Source organism: Heteronotia binoei, chromosome 10, assembly GCF_032191835.1.
Source record: "Heteronotia binoei isolate CCM8104 ecotype False Entrance Well chromosome 10, APGP_CSIRO_Hbin_v1, whole genome shotgun sequence".
Taxonomy (NCBI): Eukaryota; Metazoa; Chordata; class Lepidosauria; order Squamata; family Gekkonidae; genus Heteronotia; species Heteronotia binoei.
The window spans coordinates 92140221-92156148 of record NC_083232.1 but is presented as its reverse complement, the minus strand read 5'-3'; the positions used below and the strand labels follow the sequence as shown (position 1 = coordinate 92156148).

The 15928-nt window shown below is 45.9% G+C and overlaps 1 protein-coding gene across 1 annotated transcript in view; it reads right to left on the bottom strand.

The window, feature by feature from the left end:
• The window catches only part of ABCA13 (ATP binding cassette subfamily A member 13), a 388752-nt gene that overhangs the window by 194239 nt on the left and 178585 nt on the right, over positions 1 to 15928 (bottom strand). The window contains exons 34-36 of the mRNA XM_060247734.1: positions 11249 to 11467; positions 8440 to 8636; positions 1120 to 1277 (exon numbers count right to left, since the gene is read on the bottom strand). Coding sequence (XP_060103717.1) covers positions 1120 to 1277; positions 8440 to 8636; positions 11249 to 11467 — 574 coding nt within the window. The remainder of the gene's footprint in view (positions 1 to 1119; positions 1278 to 8439; positions 8637 to 11248; positions 11468 to 15928) is intronic.

Sequence of the window (15928 nt, the reverse complement as noted above, 5' to 3'; positions counted from 1 at the left end):
ATAAATCCAATGTCGTCGTCTTCTTCTTCTATTGCCTTCCCCAGTCATCTACAAATAAGCATATTGTATGCTAATTTTTTATCTGCAAAATTCTGGTTTTTTAAAATAAAAAAATCCAATAAAATGAAAGTTGGATACAATGCATTACAAGTTCATTCCCAGTTCTACAGACAAATCGTAACAGATGTTTTAGGGGGGGGGGGGGTGTACAGCTGAGTAAACTAACCTGTACACACTTTCTCATGGATTTATGGGAGAAGCTGGAAAGGAGAACAGCCACTGCCCCCTTCTTGTTGAGACAGCATCACTAAGGCGGTGGGAGGCTTGACCAGAGAAAGGCAGAATTCCTTCTGTTTGATTTAAATGTACCAGTTTTCTTCACTCTCTCTCTCTCTCTCTCCTCCTTTCATTGGAAAACAATGGACGTAAGAAGCTTCATTGCCTACTTTCACCTATTTGCTTAGGCTACGTATAAATTCATTGAGTATTTAAGTACACAGTTTCCAGTGGATTTAATCAGGGCTTGAATTCAGCAGGAGCTCACAGGAGTGCAGCTCCTGAACCTCCAGCCAGGGTCTGCATGAAGTGGGGAGTTCACGAAGATCCCGGGACATGTGCAGGGCAGCTGTTATGGCTCTTGAAAACAGTAGGGAGCAGGGCTCTTTTTCTAGCAGGAGTTCCTCTGCATATTAGGCCACGCCCCCCCTGATGAGCCCTGATGAGCCAATCCTCCTGGAGCTTCCAGTAGGCCCTGGACTAACAGCCCTCTAAGATCTTGGAGGATTGGTTACATCAGGGGGGCATGGCCTAATATGCAGAGCTACTAGAAAAAAAGCAAACACAGTTGCAGGAGGATTGGAGGATTGGTTACATCAGGGCGGCATGGCCTAATATGCAGAGCTACTAGAAAAAATGCTATGGCAGGGAGGAACTAAGGAAGAGCCCCGTAAAAAGTCTGCCATGAAAACGTGAAAGCAACGTCACTCCAGAGTCGAAAAACGACTGGTGCTTGCACAGGGGACTACTTTTACCTTTAGCGAGGAACTAAACTCATCCATAGTGGGAACAGGTCTTATGACCACAGCCCTCTGACAGCAGTATGCCCTTGGCTCATCTCACCTTTTTTGTGAACGTCAGGCTGTGTCCTTGGCCATACATTTCTTTGAGATAAGAGGGAGAACCGCAGCAACTCAGCTGCCCGTGTTGCAGAATGGCAATGCGGTCGCTCAGGGCTTCTGCTTCGTCAAGATGGTGGGTGGTAAAAATCAGGGTGCGACCTATGCCAGAGGAAATCAGTGCATTAAAAAAAATGAATATGTGGGAGCCAATATTTCAATACTTCCTCTTCAAAACCGCATGTTGTCCTCTTCTGATCCAAGACAAGGGGATGCTAGCTATTTTTATCTGCATCTAGGTAGACATAGAAGATATTGGATTTATATCCCGCCCTATACGCTGCATCTCAGAGTCTCAGAGTGTTCACTCTCTCCTCTACATTCCTCCCCCCACAACTGACATCCTATGAGGTGGGTGGGGCTGAGAGAGCTCTCGCAGCCGCTGACCTTTCAAGGACAACTCTGCCAGAGCTATGGCTGACCCAAGGCCATTCCAACAGTTGCAAGTGGAGGAGTGAGGAATCCAACCCGGTTCTCCCAGATAAGAGTCCACACACTTAACCGTTACACCAAACTGGCTCTCTTTTACCAGCTTTTTGCAGCTCAAATATAATGTACATTATTGAATCTACTCAACTAGTCAGTCCGCAAATGAGGAGAGAATTTGAAGCAATGGCTGTTTCACATCCTTATGGAAACAACAGATAGTGTTAACCAGGGCTTTTTTTTTTTTTAGCAGGAATGCAGTTCCAGCTGGCTTGGTGTCAAGGGGCATGGCCTAATAAGCAAATGAGTTCCTGCTGGGCTTTTTCTACAAAATAGCCCTGTGTGAAACAATGGTGATGTCATGGGCTGTGGCCTAATATGCAAATGGATTTCTGCTGGACTTTGTCTACAGCCAAAAGCCCTGGCGTTAACACTGTCACAAGACTTCAAGCCGAAATCACCAAACCAGGACAGGAGTCTCTATGGGAGGGCTCATGAAAGCACGACAAACAACCAAAAATGGGTGAAGGGATAAAGAGGCCGAGTTGCCACCAGTCCCCTTCTTAGACTTGCCAATCCCCAGGTCCCAGAGGGAGTTCTTCCGCTTTCCCAGGCTCCTTCCCACCCCCAGTCAGCTGGCCGGTGGGGGGAAGCCCCGCCCCCCGAGGACCATGTGCGTTTGCACCTCCGGAGGCTTCAGGCTCCAATTGAAAGGCTTCCTCTTGGGATGGGGTGTCTGTGTTACTTTGGAGAAGCTGGCAGCAAATCATGAGTAGAGAGGTCAACCCCTCACTTCAGAGTCGCCAGAAATGGGGTGAGGGGGGAAGGGAAACATCTGCTGAGCACTTCATTATTCCCTGTGTGGAGATCGATTCACATAGGGTATAATGGGGAATTGATCTGGAGGTTTTGGGGGCTCTGTGGGGAGCTGTTTTTTGATGTAGAGGCACCAAAATTTCAGTATAGCATCTAGTGACTCTCCCCAAAGTACCCTCCAAGTTTCAAAACCAGGGGGTCCAATTCTATGAGCCCCAAAAGAAGGTGCCCCTATGCTTCATTATTTCCTACGGAAGGAAGACATTTAAAAAGGTGTGCTGTCCCTTTAAACGTGATGGCCAGAACTCCCTTGGAGTTCAATTATGCTTGTCACACCCTTGCTCCTGGCTCCACCCCAATGTCTCCTGGCTCCACCCCCAAAGTCCCCAGATATTTCTTGAATTGGACTTGGCAACCCTACCCCTTCTACTATCCAGTCAGCCAGAGACCAAGGGACAAATGCCCCGCTTGCTTTGTTTCAAAGCAAAAATCTTTCTTTTGCAAGGTCTCTTTACCAGGCTGTTTTCCTAGGCCAAAAGCCCGAACCAAAGTTGAAAACTTGGCCCAAGAAACTGCACTGCAAAACCAGTTTCTTGACAAACGCTGCAAAGGGAAAAGCTTCGGCCTATAAGCTGTGTCTTAACCTCGTTTCAGAGGGTTATTCTTTTTGGTAATGGGTTAGGAAGCTGTTGTTTCAAGAGCTTACAAATCCAGACTCGCATTCAGCTTTTGGCATTTGAAAGTTTAATGAATTGCTCTGAGTCAGAAATATATCTGAATACTAAAAAAAAAAATTGTGATTACATGAGAAAATGTGCAATCGACACAAGGGAGACAAACAATGTCAAGAAATTTGAAACCCCATAAATAATACATTCTGAAGAAGGCTGAGCTGAGAGGGTTTCAGAAGAAGAAGAGAGAGCACAGGACAAACCCCTTTAACATTCCTTTTCTATACCTACTTACTCTTTGAAAAGGATACAGGTTGCCAGTGGCACCATTTTTCTTTAGTCGCATTGTTTCCCATGCCTTCAAAATCTGTTAGGAGGGGCAGGTGTGTTTTCTGGCAACACCCTGAGTCACAGAAAGCAGTATACGGGTGTGTTTCTTTCATTATTAGAGCCCTGTGGCGCAGAGTGGTAAAGCTGCAGTAATGCAGTCTGAACTCTCTGCTCACAACCTGAGTTCGATCCCGGCAGAAGCTGGGTTCAGGTAGCCGGCTCAGGTTGACTCAGCCTTCCATCCTTCCGAAGTCGGTAAAACGAGTACCCAGCTTGCTGGGGGGAAATTGTAGATGACTGGGGAAGGCAATGGCAAACCACCCCATAAAAGTCTGCCTTGAAAACGTTGTGAAAGCAACGTCACCCCAGAGTCGGAAACGACTGGTGCTTGCACAGGAGACTACCTTGACCTTTATCTTACTTATTAACTTAATAACCAATTACAATCATTAAAAAATTGTGGTGCTTCATAACTATCGTAATTCATAGGAAAACGAAACAAAATGTCCCTATAATGAAACCAACCAACCAACCATGATTCCCTTTTGTTTTGTCCGGGTCTTTGTCGTTATCACCTTCTCTGCTTCTGCTGGCTTGACTTTTATAGGCAGCCAACATTTTCCCAGCTTGGAGAGTGCTCAGAGAGGGGGGCTCTGGGCTTTCTTGACTGACTGCGAGCCATAGCTGCTAGCATTACACACATGTTTGGAACACTTTCCCTATGAAGAAAGGTTAAAACGCTTGGGGCTCTTTAGCCTGGAGAAACATCGTCTGCGGGGTGACATGATAGAGGTTTACAAGATGATGCATGGGATGGAGAAAGTAGAGAAAGAAGTCCTTTTCTCCCTTTCTCACAATACAAGAACTCGTGGGCATTCGATGAAATTGCTGAGCAGTTGGGTTAGAACGGATAAAAGGAGGTACTTCTTCACCCAAAGGGTGATTAACATGTGGAATTCACTGCCACAGGAGGTGGTGGCGGCTACAGGCATAGCCAGCTTCAAGAGGGGGTTAGATAAAAATATGGAGCAGAGGTCCATCAGTGGCTATTAGCCACAGTGTGTGTGTGTGTATATATATATATATATATATATGTGTGTGTGTGTGTGTGTGTACACATATATATATGTGTGTGTATGTGTGTGTATATATTGCCAAGGCTTGGAAGGCTGCCAAGTCATGTAGTCTGCCACCTGATTATCCAATAAATTTTTGGCCACTGTGTGATACAGAGTGTTGGACTGGATGGGCCATTGGCCTGACCCAACATGGCTTCTCTTATGTTCTTATGTGCAAGGTGGTATTCTAATACTGCAGGATCCTGGGGTAGGATTCTGTCTTCTTCTCTCCTCCCAATACCTGCCCTGTGTGAGGATTGAACATCCTGCCATGTAAATATTGGTTATTTTGCTATTGTTTTCATGGGGCCATATTATAGTTTCTGTAGGGACAGAGCATGAATGGAATGCCATCACACTTCCTTTTCTTTTTGTGATACACATAGCACATTTTAGGATTTCTTTATTCATTCTTTATTTTGAAATCTTCATAGAAATATTAGGAATATAGGTAGCGTGTAAAGGATGAATGTAAGAAATCCCGTTTTAGCTTGCATTTCCATAGAGCTTTGACTTTGCTACAAAATCGAAAGTACATTAAATTTCGAGAGCCAGTTTGGTGTAGTGGTTAATTGTGCTTACTCTATTCTGGGAGAACCGGGTTTGGATCCCCACTCCTCCACTTGCAGCTGCTGGAATGGCCTTGGGTCAGCCAGAGCTCTCGTAGGAATTGTCCTTGAAAGGGCAGCTGCTGCAAGAACTCTCTCAGCCCCACCCACCTCATAGGGTGTCTGTTGGGGAGGGGGAAGGTAAAGGAGATTGTGAGCTGCTCTGAGACTCTGAGATTCAGAGTGCAGGACGGGATATAAACAGAGCTGGATTAACAATTAGGCCAAGCAGGCCCTGGCCTATGGGGCCCCATGCCTTTAGGGGCCCCAGGCTGGATCCACACACACACACACACCCCGTTACCCGCCCAGCTTGCAGGCCTCCCAGCCCGCACACACAGCTGAGCTGCTCTTTGCCCAACTTGCCTGGTGTGGCTGTTTCTGGAGATGTCTCCAAGTCTGCCTCTCTTTGCCTTAGGGTTGCCAAGTCCAATTTAAGAAATATCTGGGGACTTTGGGGGTGGAGCCAGGAGACTTTGGGGGTGGAGCCAGGAGACATTAGGGGTGGAGCCAAGATCAAGGCTGTGACAAGCATAATTGAACTCCAAAGGGAGTTCCGGCCATCACATTTAAAGGGACGGCACACCTTTTCAATGCCTTCCTTCCATAGGAAATAATGAAGGATAGGGGCACCTTCTTTTGGGGCTCATAGAATTGGACTCCCTGGTCCAATCGTTTTGAAACTTGGGGGATATTTTGGGGAGAGGCACAAGATGCTGTACTGAAAATTTGGTGCCTGTACCTCAAAAAACAGCCCCCCCAGAGCCCCAGATACCCGCGGATCAATTCTCCATTATTTTCTATGGGAATAAATCTCCCTAGGGAATAACAGAGTTCCCAGCAGACATTTCCTCCCCTCCCCCCACTTTCTGACAACCCTGAAGCGGGGGGAGGGCCTCCAAACCGGGGGATCCCCTGCCCCCACCTGGGGGTTGGCAACCCTACTTTGCCTCTCCCATCTCAGCTTAGTAAAAGGGTGCGGCAGGGGCTGTGGGTGGCGGGGTGGGCGCTCTGAGATAATTTGCAAGGGGACCCCCAAGATTTTGACTGCCTAGGGGCCTCCACAGAGTTTAATCCGGCACTGGATATAAACCCAATATCTATCTTCAATTCCAGTCTAGCAGATAGCTTTTAACGATCTATCTAAGCATGACATTTGGCCTCTTCTCTGTGGGCAGAGGGCAATAACCTGAGGAGGAGGGCAAGCTGGAAGACAAGGGAGTGTTCACACCCCTTTGAAGGCCTATGGGAAAGGTCCCCTGTGCAAAGCACCAGTCGTTTCTGACTCTGAGGTGACGTTGCTCTCACGTTTTCACGGCGCTTTTTTACGAGGTGATTTGCCATTGCCTTCCCCAGTCATCTACACTTTCCCCCCCAGCAAGCTGGATCCTCATTTTACCGACCTCGGAAGGATGGAAGGCTGAGTCAACCTTAAGCCAGCTACCTGAAAACCCAGCTTCCTCCGAAGATCGAACTCAGGTCGTGAGCAGAGCTTAGGACTGCAGTACTGCAGCTTTAACACTCTGTGCCATGGGGCCCACAGGTTGATACAATTTGCAAGACAGAGAAGCTGATTTACAAGAAGGGAAGACAAAAAAGCTAATTGACAAGTATTTAGGAATGCATGTTCCTATAACACATACACATAGTGAGCCTAGAAATAACACAACTGGCTTCGGAACAAAGTACCTCTCCGGAAAAGAATTGCTTTATTGTGGTCAGAGAGGTGCCAGTTTGGATTGATATGTAAACTGTTGCTAATTTCTTGAGGTCCATCCCAAAATTGGGATGGCCCAATGGAAGGCTGCCGAGTCATGTAGTCTGCTACCTGATTATCCAATTGTGTATGTTTTATATAATTTGCTTATGTCACTAATGGTATAAGGCCCCTGTGTCAATCCTGTATTCTTTTGAGAGCTCTTAAGAGCCCGCACATTCTAGGTTTATTAACAGGGGTCGTGTTGTAGAAAAATAGATGGCGGAGCTCATTAGAATAACTCATTAGCATACGCCGCACCACCCCCGCTGAAAGCAACCTGACGCAAGAAAGGAGAGCCCCGGGCAAGCAAGGCCTGCTTGGGCTGGCTAGAAATCCAGCCGGCCCAAGCAGGCCTCGCTCACCTGGGGCTCTCCTTGGCTGCAAAAGGCCAGCAAGCCACCTGCCACCCAAAACCACATAAGAAGTGGAGAAAAGGTGGCTTGGGCTTCTCCAGGGGTTAATGAGGGCTGCTGGGGGCGTGCCCGCTCTCCTTATCCAGGATTTGTTATGCAGTTGCACCTAATCTTCAATGGACATAGTAGGTGGGGAGGAGGAGGGGGCGTCGTCAGAAAGGTTCAGGAGCTGTGCTCCTGGGAGCTCCTGCTGAATTCAAGGCCTGATTAAAGAGACACAATGGATTGCTACATTCCAAAATGAACCTAAAATAGTATTATTGGGATTAATCACAGATATTCTTAGAACCTAATTAGAGCCCTGCTGGATCAGGTAGACCCCATCTATATGGCCTAGGACCTGCCTACCTGAAGGACCGTCTCTCCCCACATGTGCCCCAGAGAGTACTGAGATCGGGAACTCAAAATCTCCTGGCTGTCCCCGGGCCAAAGGAAGCCCGTTTGAAAACCACAAGGGATAGGGTCTTCTCTGTAATGGCCCCTTCCTGGTGGAACCAGCTGCCAGAAGAGGTAAGGGCCCTGCGGGACCTTGTTCAATTCCGCAGGGCCTGTAAGACAGTCCTCTTCCGGCTGGCCTACAACTAACCAGCACTGAAACTGAAACTGAGTGTAGCTGCAAGACCGCCGTATGTCTTGAATGTTTTAAGTATATAACTATGTGATTGTTTAGGTTTTTAGTAGGTAAATTGTGAATGTCTAATTTTTATGCATAATTTTATATTTTTATGTTAGATTTTACATGCTGTAAGCCGCCCTGAGCCACCTGGTGGGAAGGGCGGGATATAAATTACAAATAAATAAATAAAAATTCCAGCATCCAGGTAGGTGGGGAGGAGGGGGGGCGCCAGAACGGTTTAGGAGCTGTGCTCCTGTAAGCTCCTGCTGAACTCATGGACTGTTTATTAACAAATCTATCAGTCTTCCTATCTTGCAGGAATCTGCACGTGTTCCTTATTTGGGCCGGTGGATACACCTGGCCACAGATTGTGTGGCAGTATAAATTTAAAAGAAACCCAAAGCGGCCAATTCAAGAAGAATTCACAGGTCCTGAAAAATCCTGACGTCTGTCAGATAAATGAGAAAGGAAACGAGGCCCCCAGAATTATCCTGCTGCCTTTCGTACCTGCTTTGTACTTGAGCAGAATATCCCAGATGCTACGACGTGAGCATGGATCGATGCTGCTGGTGGGCTCATCCAGGACCACGGTCTTTGAGTTACCAATAAAGGCAATGGCGATGGAAAGCCGTCGCTTCATCCCTCCGGACAGGGCTCTGATATACTTGCACCGGTGCTGGAACAATCCCACATCCTGCAGGGCTCTTAAGGAGCAATAAAAAAAAAAGATCTGAAAACCTTTGCCCGAATTTGTGTCTTCTGTAGCAGGTGTATGGGCGTTTTCGCACTCACCTTCAGCCGGCGCGACCCCCCTCTTCACCGCGCAGGATCTGCGTGGATTTCGCACTAAATGCCGCGGAGCAGCCAGAAGAGCCGGTAACTCCCGTCGCAAAAGCCGCACAAACGGAAACTGCTTTTTGGCGGTTTACGTTTGAGCGGCTTTTGCGCCGGGAGCTTCCGGCTCTTCCGGCTGCTCCGCGGCATTTAGTGCGAAATCCGCGCAGATCCTGCGCAGTGAAGAGGGGGGTCGCGCCGGCTGAAGGTGAGTGCGAAAACGCCCTATGAATAACCTCTCGAAATGAAACTGAAATTTCATTTCAGTTCCCAAACTGAAATGGCGAGCAGACACCTCAAACGACCGACGGGGCCATTCCAAGTTGAGTTCAACCATTCTAAGTCCATTGACAACAACAAAGTCCACTGAAGTCGGTGAGTTTAGACGGGTGTAATTCTGCCCCATGGTGCAGAGTGGTAAAGCTGCAGTACTGCAATCCTAAACTCACGACCTGAGTTCGATCCCAGTGGAAGCTGGGTTCAAATAACTGGCTCGAGGTTGACTCAGCCTTCCATCCTTCCGAGGTCAGTAAAATGAGTACCCAGCTTGCTGGGGGGGGGGGGAAGTGTAGATGACTGGGGAAGGCAATGGCAAACCACCCCGTAAAAAGTCTGCCGTGAAAATGTTGTGAAAGCAATGTCACCCCAGAGTCAGAAACAACTGGTGCTTGCACAGGGGACTACATTTACCTTTTAATTCTGCTTTTGAACCACAGCCTTCTATAGTCCTATGCATTTGAACCACAGCCTTCTACAGGAGTCAGAAGGGGGTAGTTTGCTTGCAACCAGGGCTTTTTGTTGTAGCAGGAACTCCTTTGCATAGTAGGCCACACCCCCTGAAGTAGCCAATCTTCCAAGAGCTTACAGGGCTCTTATTACAGGGCCTACTGTACTGTACTGCTACAAAAAAAAAGGCCCTGCTTACAACTGAGGTTTTGTCATAAGTATCCCTTGAGTGTGAGGGCTTCACCTGTCTGCTTTCCATGGATGCAGAATGTGTCAAACTGCGGTGAAAGAAGAGGCAGGACTTATTCCTGTAATATTCTGTACACCCACCCTGCTGTCACCAAGAGAGCGCAGTGCAAGCATGGATAAGCCTGCATATAACTGGAGTTGACGTCTTTTGGAAATAAATGCAGACTTCAAACACATGCGGTGGACGTGCTCTCTAAATCAAGGGTGTCAAACATGTGGCCCAGGGGCCGTATCAGGCCCCCAGAGGGCTCCTATCAGGCCCCCAAGCAACTGGCTGTCATCTGCTTCCTTCTCCCCCTCTCTTGCTTCCTTCTGCATCACAGCTTGCTTTGCCAGGCTTGCTCAATCACACAGGAGCTATAGATAGGGCTGCCATTGGGCCGGGGGGGAACCTCCCCATACATCCCCGGTGTGATGATGTCACCCGGAAGTGATGTCATTGCCCTGGCAATGCTGTGCGTGGCCGCTCTAGGTGTTTCCGGGAAAACTCTATGGTTTTCCCCGGACACTCTAGCCATTTGAGAGGGAAAACACTATGGTACAATAGGCTTGTCAGGTTTATGTTGGGAAACTCCAGGGGAATTGGGGATGGAACTTGGGAGGAGAGAATTCGGGGGCACTCAACGAAATTGCTGAGCAGTCGGGTTAGAACTGATAAAAGGAAGTATTTCTTCACCCAAAGGGTGATTAACACGTGGAATTCCCTGCCACAGGAGGCGATGGGGGCTGCAAGCATAGCCAGCTTCAAGAGAGGATTGGATAAACATATGGAGCAGAGGTCCATCAATGGCTATTAGCCACAAGGTATTGATGGAACCAGGGGTAGAATTCTAGCAGGAGCTCCTTGTATATTAGGCCGCACCCCACTGATGTAGCCCATCCTCCAAGAGCTTACAAAAAAGAGCCCTGTAAGCTCTTAGAGGATTGGCTACATCAGGGGCGTGTGGCCTAATATGCAAAGGAGCTCCTACTAGAATTCCACTCCTGGTTGGAACTCTCTGCCTGGGGCAGTGATGCTCTGTATTCTTGGTGCTTGGGAGGGGCAACAGTGGGACGGCTTCTGGTGTCCTGGCCCCACTTATGGACCTCCTAATGGCATCTGGCTTTTTTTGGCCACTGTGTGATACAGAGTGTTGGACTGGATGGGCCATTGGCCTGGTCCAGCACGGCTTCTCTTATATTATGTAGGGAGCTCAGTTGGATTCAGAGCCATACAGCCCACCCTTCCAAAGCAGTCATTTCCTTCAGGAGTATTAAACACTGTAGTCTGAAGATGAGCTGTCATTCCAGGGGCTCCTCAGGTCCTGCCTGGAAGCTGGCATCCCTATTGCATCAGCAGGTATGGACACCAGCATCCCCTCTATGGAACTACTGGAGGAGTCTCGTTTTTGAGCTGCAGTCGAGCAGAAAGATTTTCAATATACCACCATCTCATGCAGCTGCCCTCCTCCCAGGAGTAGCTTTGAAGGAATGCATTTCTGAAAAGCAGCTCACAAAGATTACCAACCTCGTGACATGCTGATGTAGCTGCTCTTTTGTCCAGAGAGGGACCTTCACCGTTCCGTAAAGCAGCAAATGTTCTCGAACAGTGAGAGAGTCAAAGAGCACGTCATACTGAGGACATACTCCCATCTCGGTCCAAATGGCAGCAAGGTCTGTCTCCATGTCCTTCCCGTTGATGATAATGTTGCCCGAGCTGGGTGGGAACAGGCCTGTTAACATTGATCTGAAACACAAAAAAAGAAGAGAAATCAACAGCAGCGTGAGCAAAAATTCTAGTTTGTGAGCTCCTGGCATTAAAGTTGTGAGCCGCTGCATCAAAGTGTGCTCTGGGGTCATCCTTCTTGAGCTAAGACAAAAACGTGTGAGCTGGAGGCTAAAAAAATGTGATCTAACGCACACTAACTCAGTCTAGAGGGAACCCCTACTTTGTGGGGTACTGGTATTAAAGCTGTGAGCTACTGCATAAATTATTGTGCTCTGGGGCCATCCTTCCTGAGCTAAGACAAAAATGTGTGAGCTGGAGGCTAAAAATCTGTGAGCTAGCTGATGCTAACTCAGCTTAGAGGGAACACTGGTAGAGACTACAGCACACAGAAACTACATGTGTGTTCTTGTGCACAGCTCCTTACCTTACCACCTCCCCCCCAAAAAGAGATTTCCTATCTCTACTTCCGAACATAGCGTCTGAATACAGATTTTTAAAATCCACAAAGTACAGACAGAGGGATTTTTCTCCAGACCCAAAATTTGCAGAAAAATCCCAAACATCAAGAAAGTAGTACACGGAAATGCTCCCTCTAAGCTGTGGAGTCTTGTGAGCAAAAATTCAACCTTGTGAGCTACTGGCATGAAAGCTGCGAGCGACTGCATAAAATATTGTGCTCTGGAGTCATCCTTCCTGAGCTGAGCGAAGACAAAAATGTGAGAGTTGGAAGCTAAATATCTGTGAGCTAGCTCACGCTAACTCAGCTTAGAGGGAGCACTGGTCAACAGCAATCGATTTGGAAAGAGCTCTGTTGGAGAGGCCGTGGCTGGGTATAGTTGTGTAGTGCCTGGAAGTTTGAGATGATGGCCAAATGCAAAAAAACAACAACAAAAAGCCCTTCTCAGCACTGGGCACGAAAATAGAAACTTGTGAACATCTGCCTCTGACCTAGACCAGATAGGAAAAGCTCTCCAACAGACTGCATCCATTTAAAACCAAGGCCGAGCTCAATGGGCATCTTGGGGGGTTTTTTTGTTAATCTCGTCTCATTTTGCCTGCCTTTCAGAGTCATGTGAACAGAAATGAAAAAATGGGTTGGATCCACAGATTTGTTCTTTCTGCTTTCCACCGGCAGAAGGATCTTTTCCCAGTTATGCCAATAAAGGTTTTTGGAATTGGATCTTTTCCCAACACAAGAAGCTCAGGACAGCATGGAGCACCAGCTCCTTCCATGGGAAGAAAACATCTCCAGGCTCTTCTTATGTTCTTATGACAAGCCCTGCTGGATCAGACCATTGGTCCATCTAGTCCAGCATCCTGTCTCACACAGTGGCCAGCCAGTTCCTCTGGAGGGCCAACAACAGGGCATAGAGGCTGAAACATTCATTAGAACATCACAATAGCCTTGCTGCATCAGACCAATGGTCCATCTAGTCCAGCATCCTGGCTCACACAGTGGCCAGCCAGTTCCTCTGGAGGGCCAACAACAGGGCACAGAGGCTGAGGCCTTCATTAGAACATCATAATAGCCTTGCTGCATCGGACCAATGGTCCATCTAGTCCAGCATCCTGGCTCACACAGTGCCAGCCAGTTCCTCTGGAGGACCAACAACAGGGCACAGAGGCTGAGACCTTTGTTAGAACATCAGAAGAGCCCTGATGGATCAGACCAATGGCCCATCTAATCTAGCATCCTGTCTCACACAGTGGCTAGACAATTCCTCTGGAGGGCCAACCACAGGGCATAGAAGCTGAGACTTTCATTAGTACATAAGAATAGCCCTGCTGGATCAGACCAGTGGTTCATCTAGTCCAGCATCCTGTCCCACACTGTGGCCAAACACTTCCTCTGGTTGGCCAACAACAGGGTATAGAGGTTGATGCCTTCCCTGATGTTGCCTCCTGGCTCTGGGATTCAGAGGATTACTGCCTCTGAATGTGGAAGTTTCCCTCAGTCACCACGGTTAACACCAATGATAAATTTATCCTCCATGAACTTACTTAATCCCTTTTCCAAGCTTTTTAGTCCTGTGGCCATCACTACATCCATTGGCTGCAAACTCCACCTTTTAATCATTCTCTGTGTAATGCAGAATTTCCTTTTGCCCGTTCTGAACCCACTGCCCATCTGCTTCACTGGATGCCCTTGAGTTCTAATATTTTGGGGGAGAGAGAAAAAGTTCTTTTTGGCTGCTTACAGACCGGCACTTTGGGCTGACTCAGAGACGCCTCTGAAATCAACGAGAAAAATCCCTCCAAATGACATCTACCACCCATCCTCACCCCATCTCCACTCATAGTGAACTATTAGTGCCTGAGGAGTAACTGACCAGTTTGGCTGGCACGCTTATATGTATTATGGGGAAAAAAAGATAGACGGCTTTTTCTTTCACCATTATATAAGAAACAGCTTGCTAAATACATGGATGAAATATAAGAAATATGGAGATGAGAGAAAACTGTTATGGATAGTGCCAGCTGAAGTGATAAAAATAACGGCTGAAACGGGAATATTTGTGAGAGTATGAAGCTTTCAACGTGTCATAGTATTAAAGAGAACTGTTTTAAAATAACAGTGAAGAAAAGTGGTTGTCATAAAATCAACTAATAAAAATACATAGTGACAAAATAGAATTGAAAACTGCTGAAGAGCTGAATAATAAATATGATCGGTTTCAAATGCAACAAATAAAGAGCTTGGTGGAAAATGACATTAAAACTGAAGGAATAAGAAAAGAGCAAACAGAAATGGAAAAAGTTCTGCTTGGAGACAACGAAAAATTAATGTCAAAATTATATAAATTACTTTTAAAATGGTCTACAGAAGATGAAGTAGTGAAATCTCAAATGATTAAGTGGGCAATTAATGTAAATAAAGAAATACAGATGGAAACGGGAATATTTGTGAGAGTATGAAGCTTTCAACATGTCATAGTATTAAAGAGAACTGTTTTAAAATGATGTATAGGTGGTATATGACTCCTAAGAAATTGGAAAAGATGAATAATAAGATGCCAGACAGATGTTGGAAATGTAAAAAACATGAAGGTTCTTTCTACCATATGTGGTGGACTTGTGAAAGAGCAAAAAAGTATTGGCAGATGATTCAACAAGAAATTTCTAGGATCTTGGGATATGAATTTAAGAAAGTTGCAGAGACAATTTTGCTTTTTAATCCAATGAAACGTTGCCTTTCTTTTTTGTGGTGAATTTAGTCCATTTACATTCCAAGATAATAATTTGTAATCCATATGTTCTTCATAAAAGCTACGCAGTTTCTGTGTGCTTGTAATTGCAATCCTTTTTCCTTGCAGCTCAAAACTCAGACCTTCAGGTATTATCCATCTATACCTCATTTCATTGTCACGTAGTTTTTCTGTCAATTTTTTATATGCTTTTCTGTCATTTATCACTTGTCTTGGCAATTCTTTCATAATTCTTACTCTGTTGCCTCCCACTATCAATGTCTTCAAAATTTTTATTCAAGATTTTTCCCACCATTTCTTTTGTCATATATCTTATAACCACATCTCTTGGTAGATTATTTTTCTTGGCATATAGTGAGTTCACTCTATACATATAGTCGTACATGCTTCTAGTTCCTTCAGGATCTTCCTCCAAAAATTCTGCAATTATTCTTATTATATATCCTTTCAAATCAGTCTCTTCATCCTCAGGTACTCCTCTCAGACGTATCTGGGTTTTCATCAATTTGCAGTCATGAATTGCCACCTTTTCTTGCATTTTTAACAAGGCAGAATCATGCACTTTCACTCTCTCTTCTACCTCTTACACTTTCTTTGATGTTACCAAAGTCTCATTTCTGAGATCTTCTATATCTTTCCTTAGCTCTTCAATGTCTTTTCTAATTTCTTTTTTAGAAGCAGTTATCATGTCTCTCACCCCTTTCATCATCCTGGCTTCCATTGCTTCTAATTGCTCTTGCATTTTCTCCATTGAGGCAGTCCTTGCATGGGTTAACTTATGCTCTGACAATTAAAAAAACACCAAAAATTTTGACCTCTCCAAAATAAATGTAAACTATCAAGTTTAAGGCTTGCCCTTTTCAATAAGCCTAATTTCGCCATCCTCAGAGCCTCCTGGGCTCAGATATTAATTTTTAAAGTTTTTATTTCTTCCAAAACGGCGGTCGTGACTTTCTGCTTCCCTTTAAAAAAAATTTTTTCCTTCAAAAGGCTTCTAAAATAATTATCAGCGAAAATATCCAATAGTATTTACCTTATAATTGTCACCTCTGTCAGCTTCAACTATTTTTAGTGTCCTGAACATGTTAAAAACTTTGTTTAAATTTTGGCCTCTTAGCAATGGCCGCCGATGTTTTTCTATGATATTATAATCCTAGAGTAGGCTAGCTGCTTCAATGATTTCCCTTTTCCATCTGACACTTCCGGCTTTTCTTGTCACCAAATCCCGTTTTCACTGGTAAAAAGATCTCACGATGTTTGACGTATTTTCTGT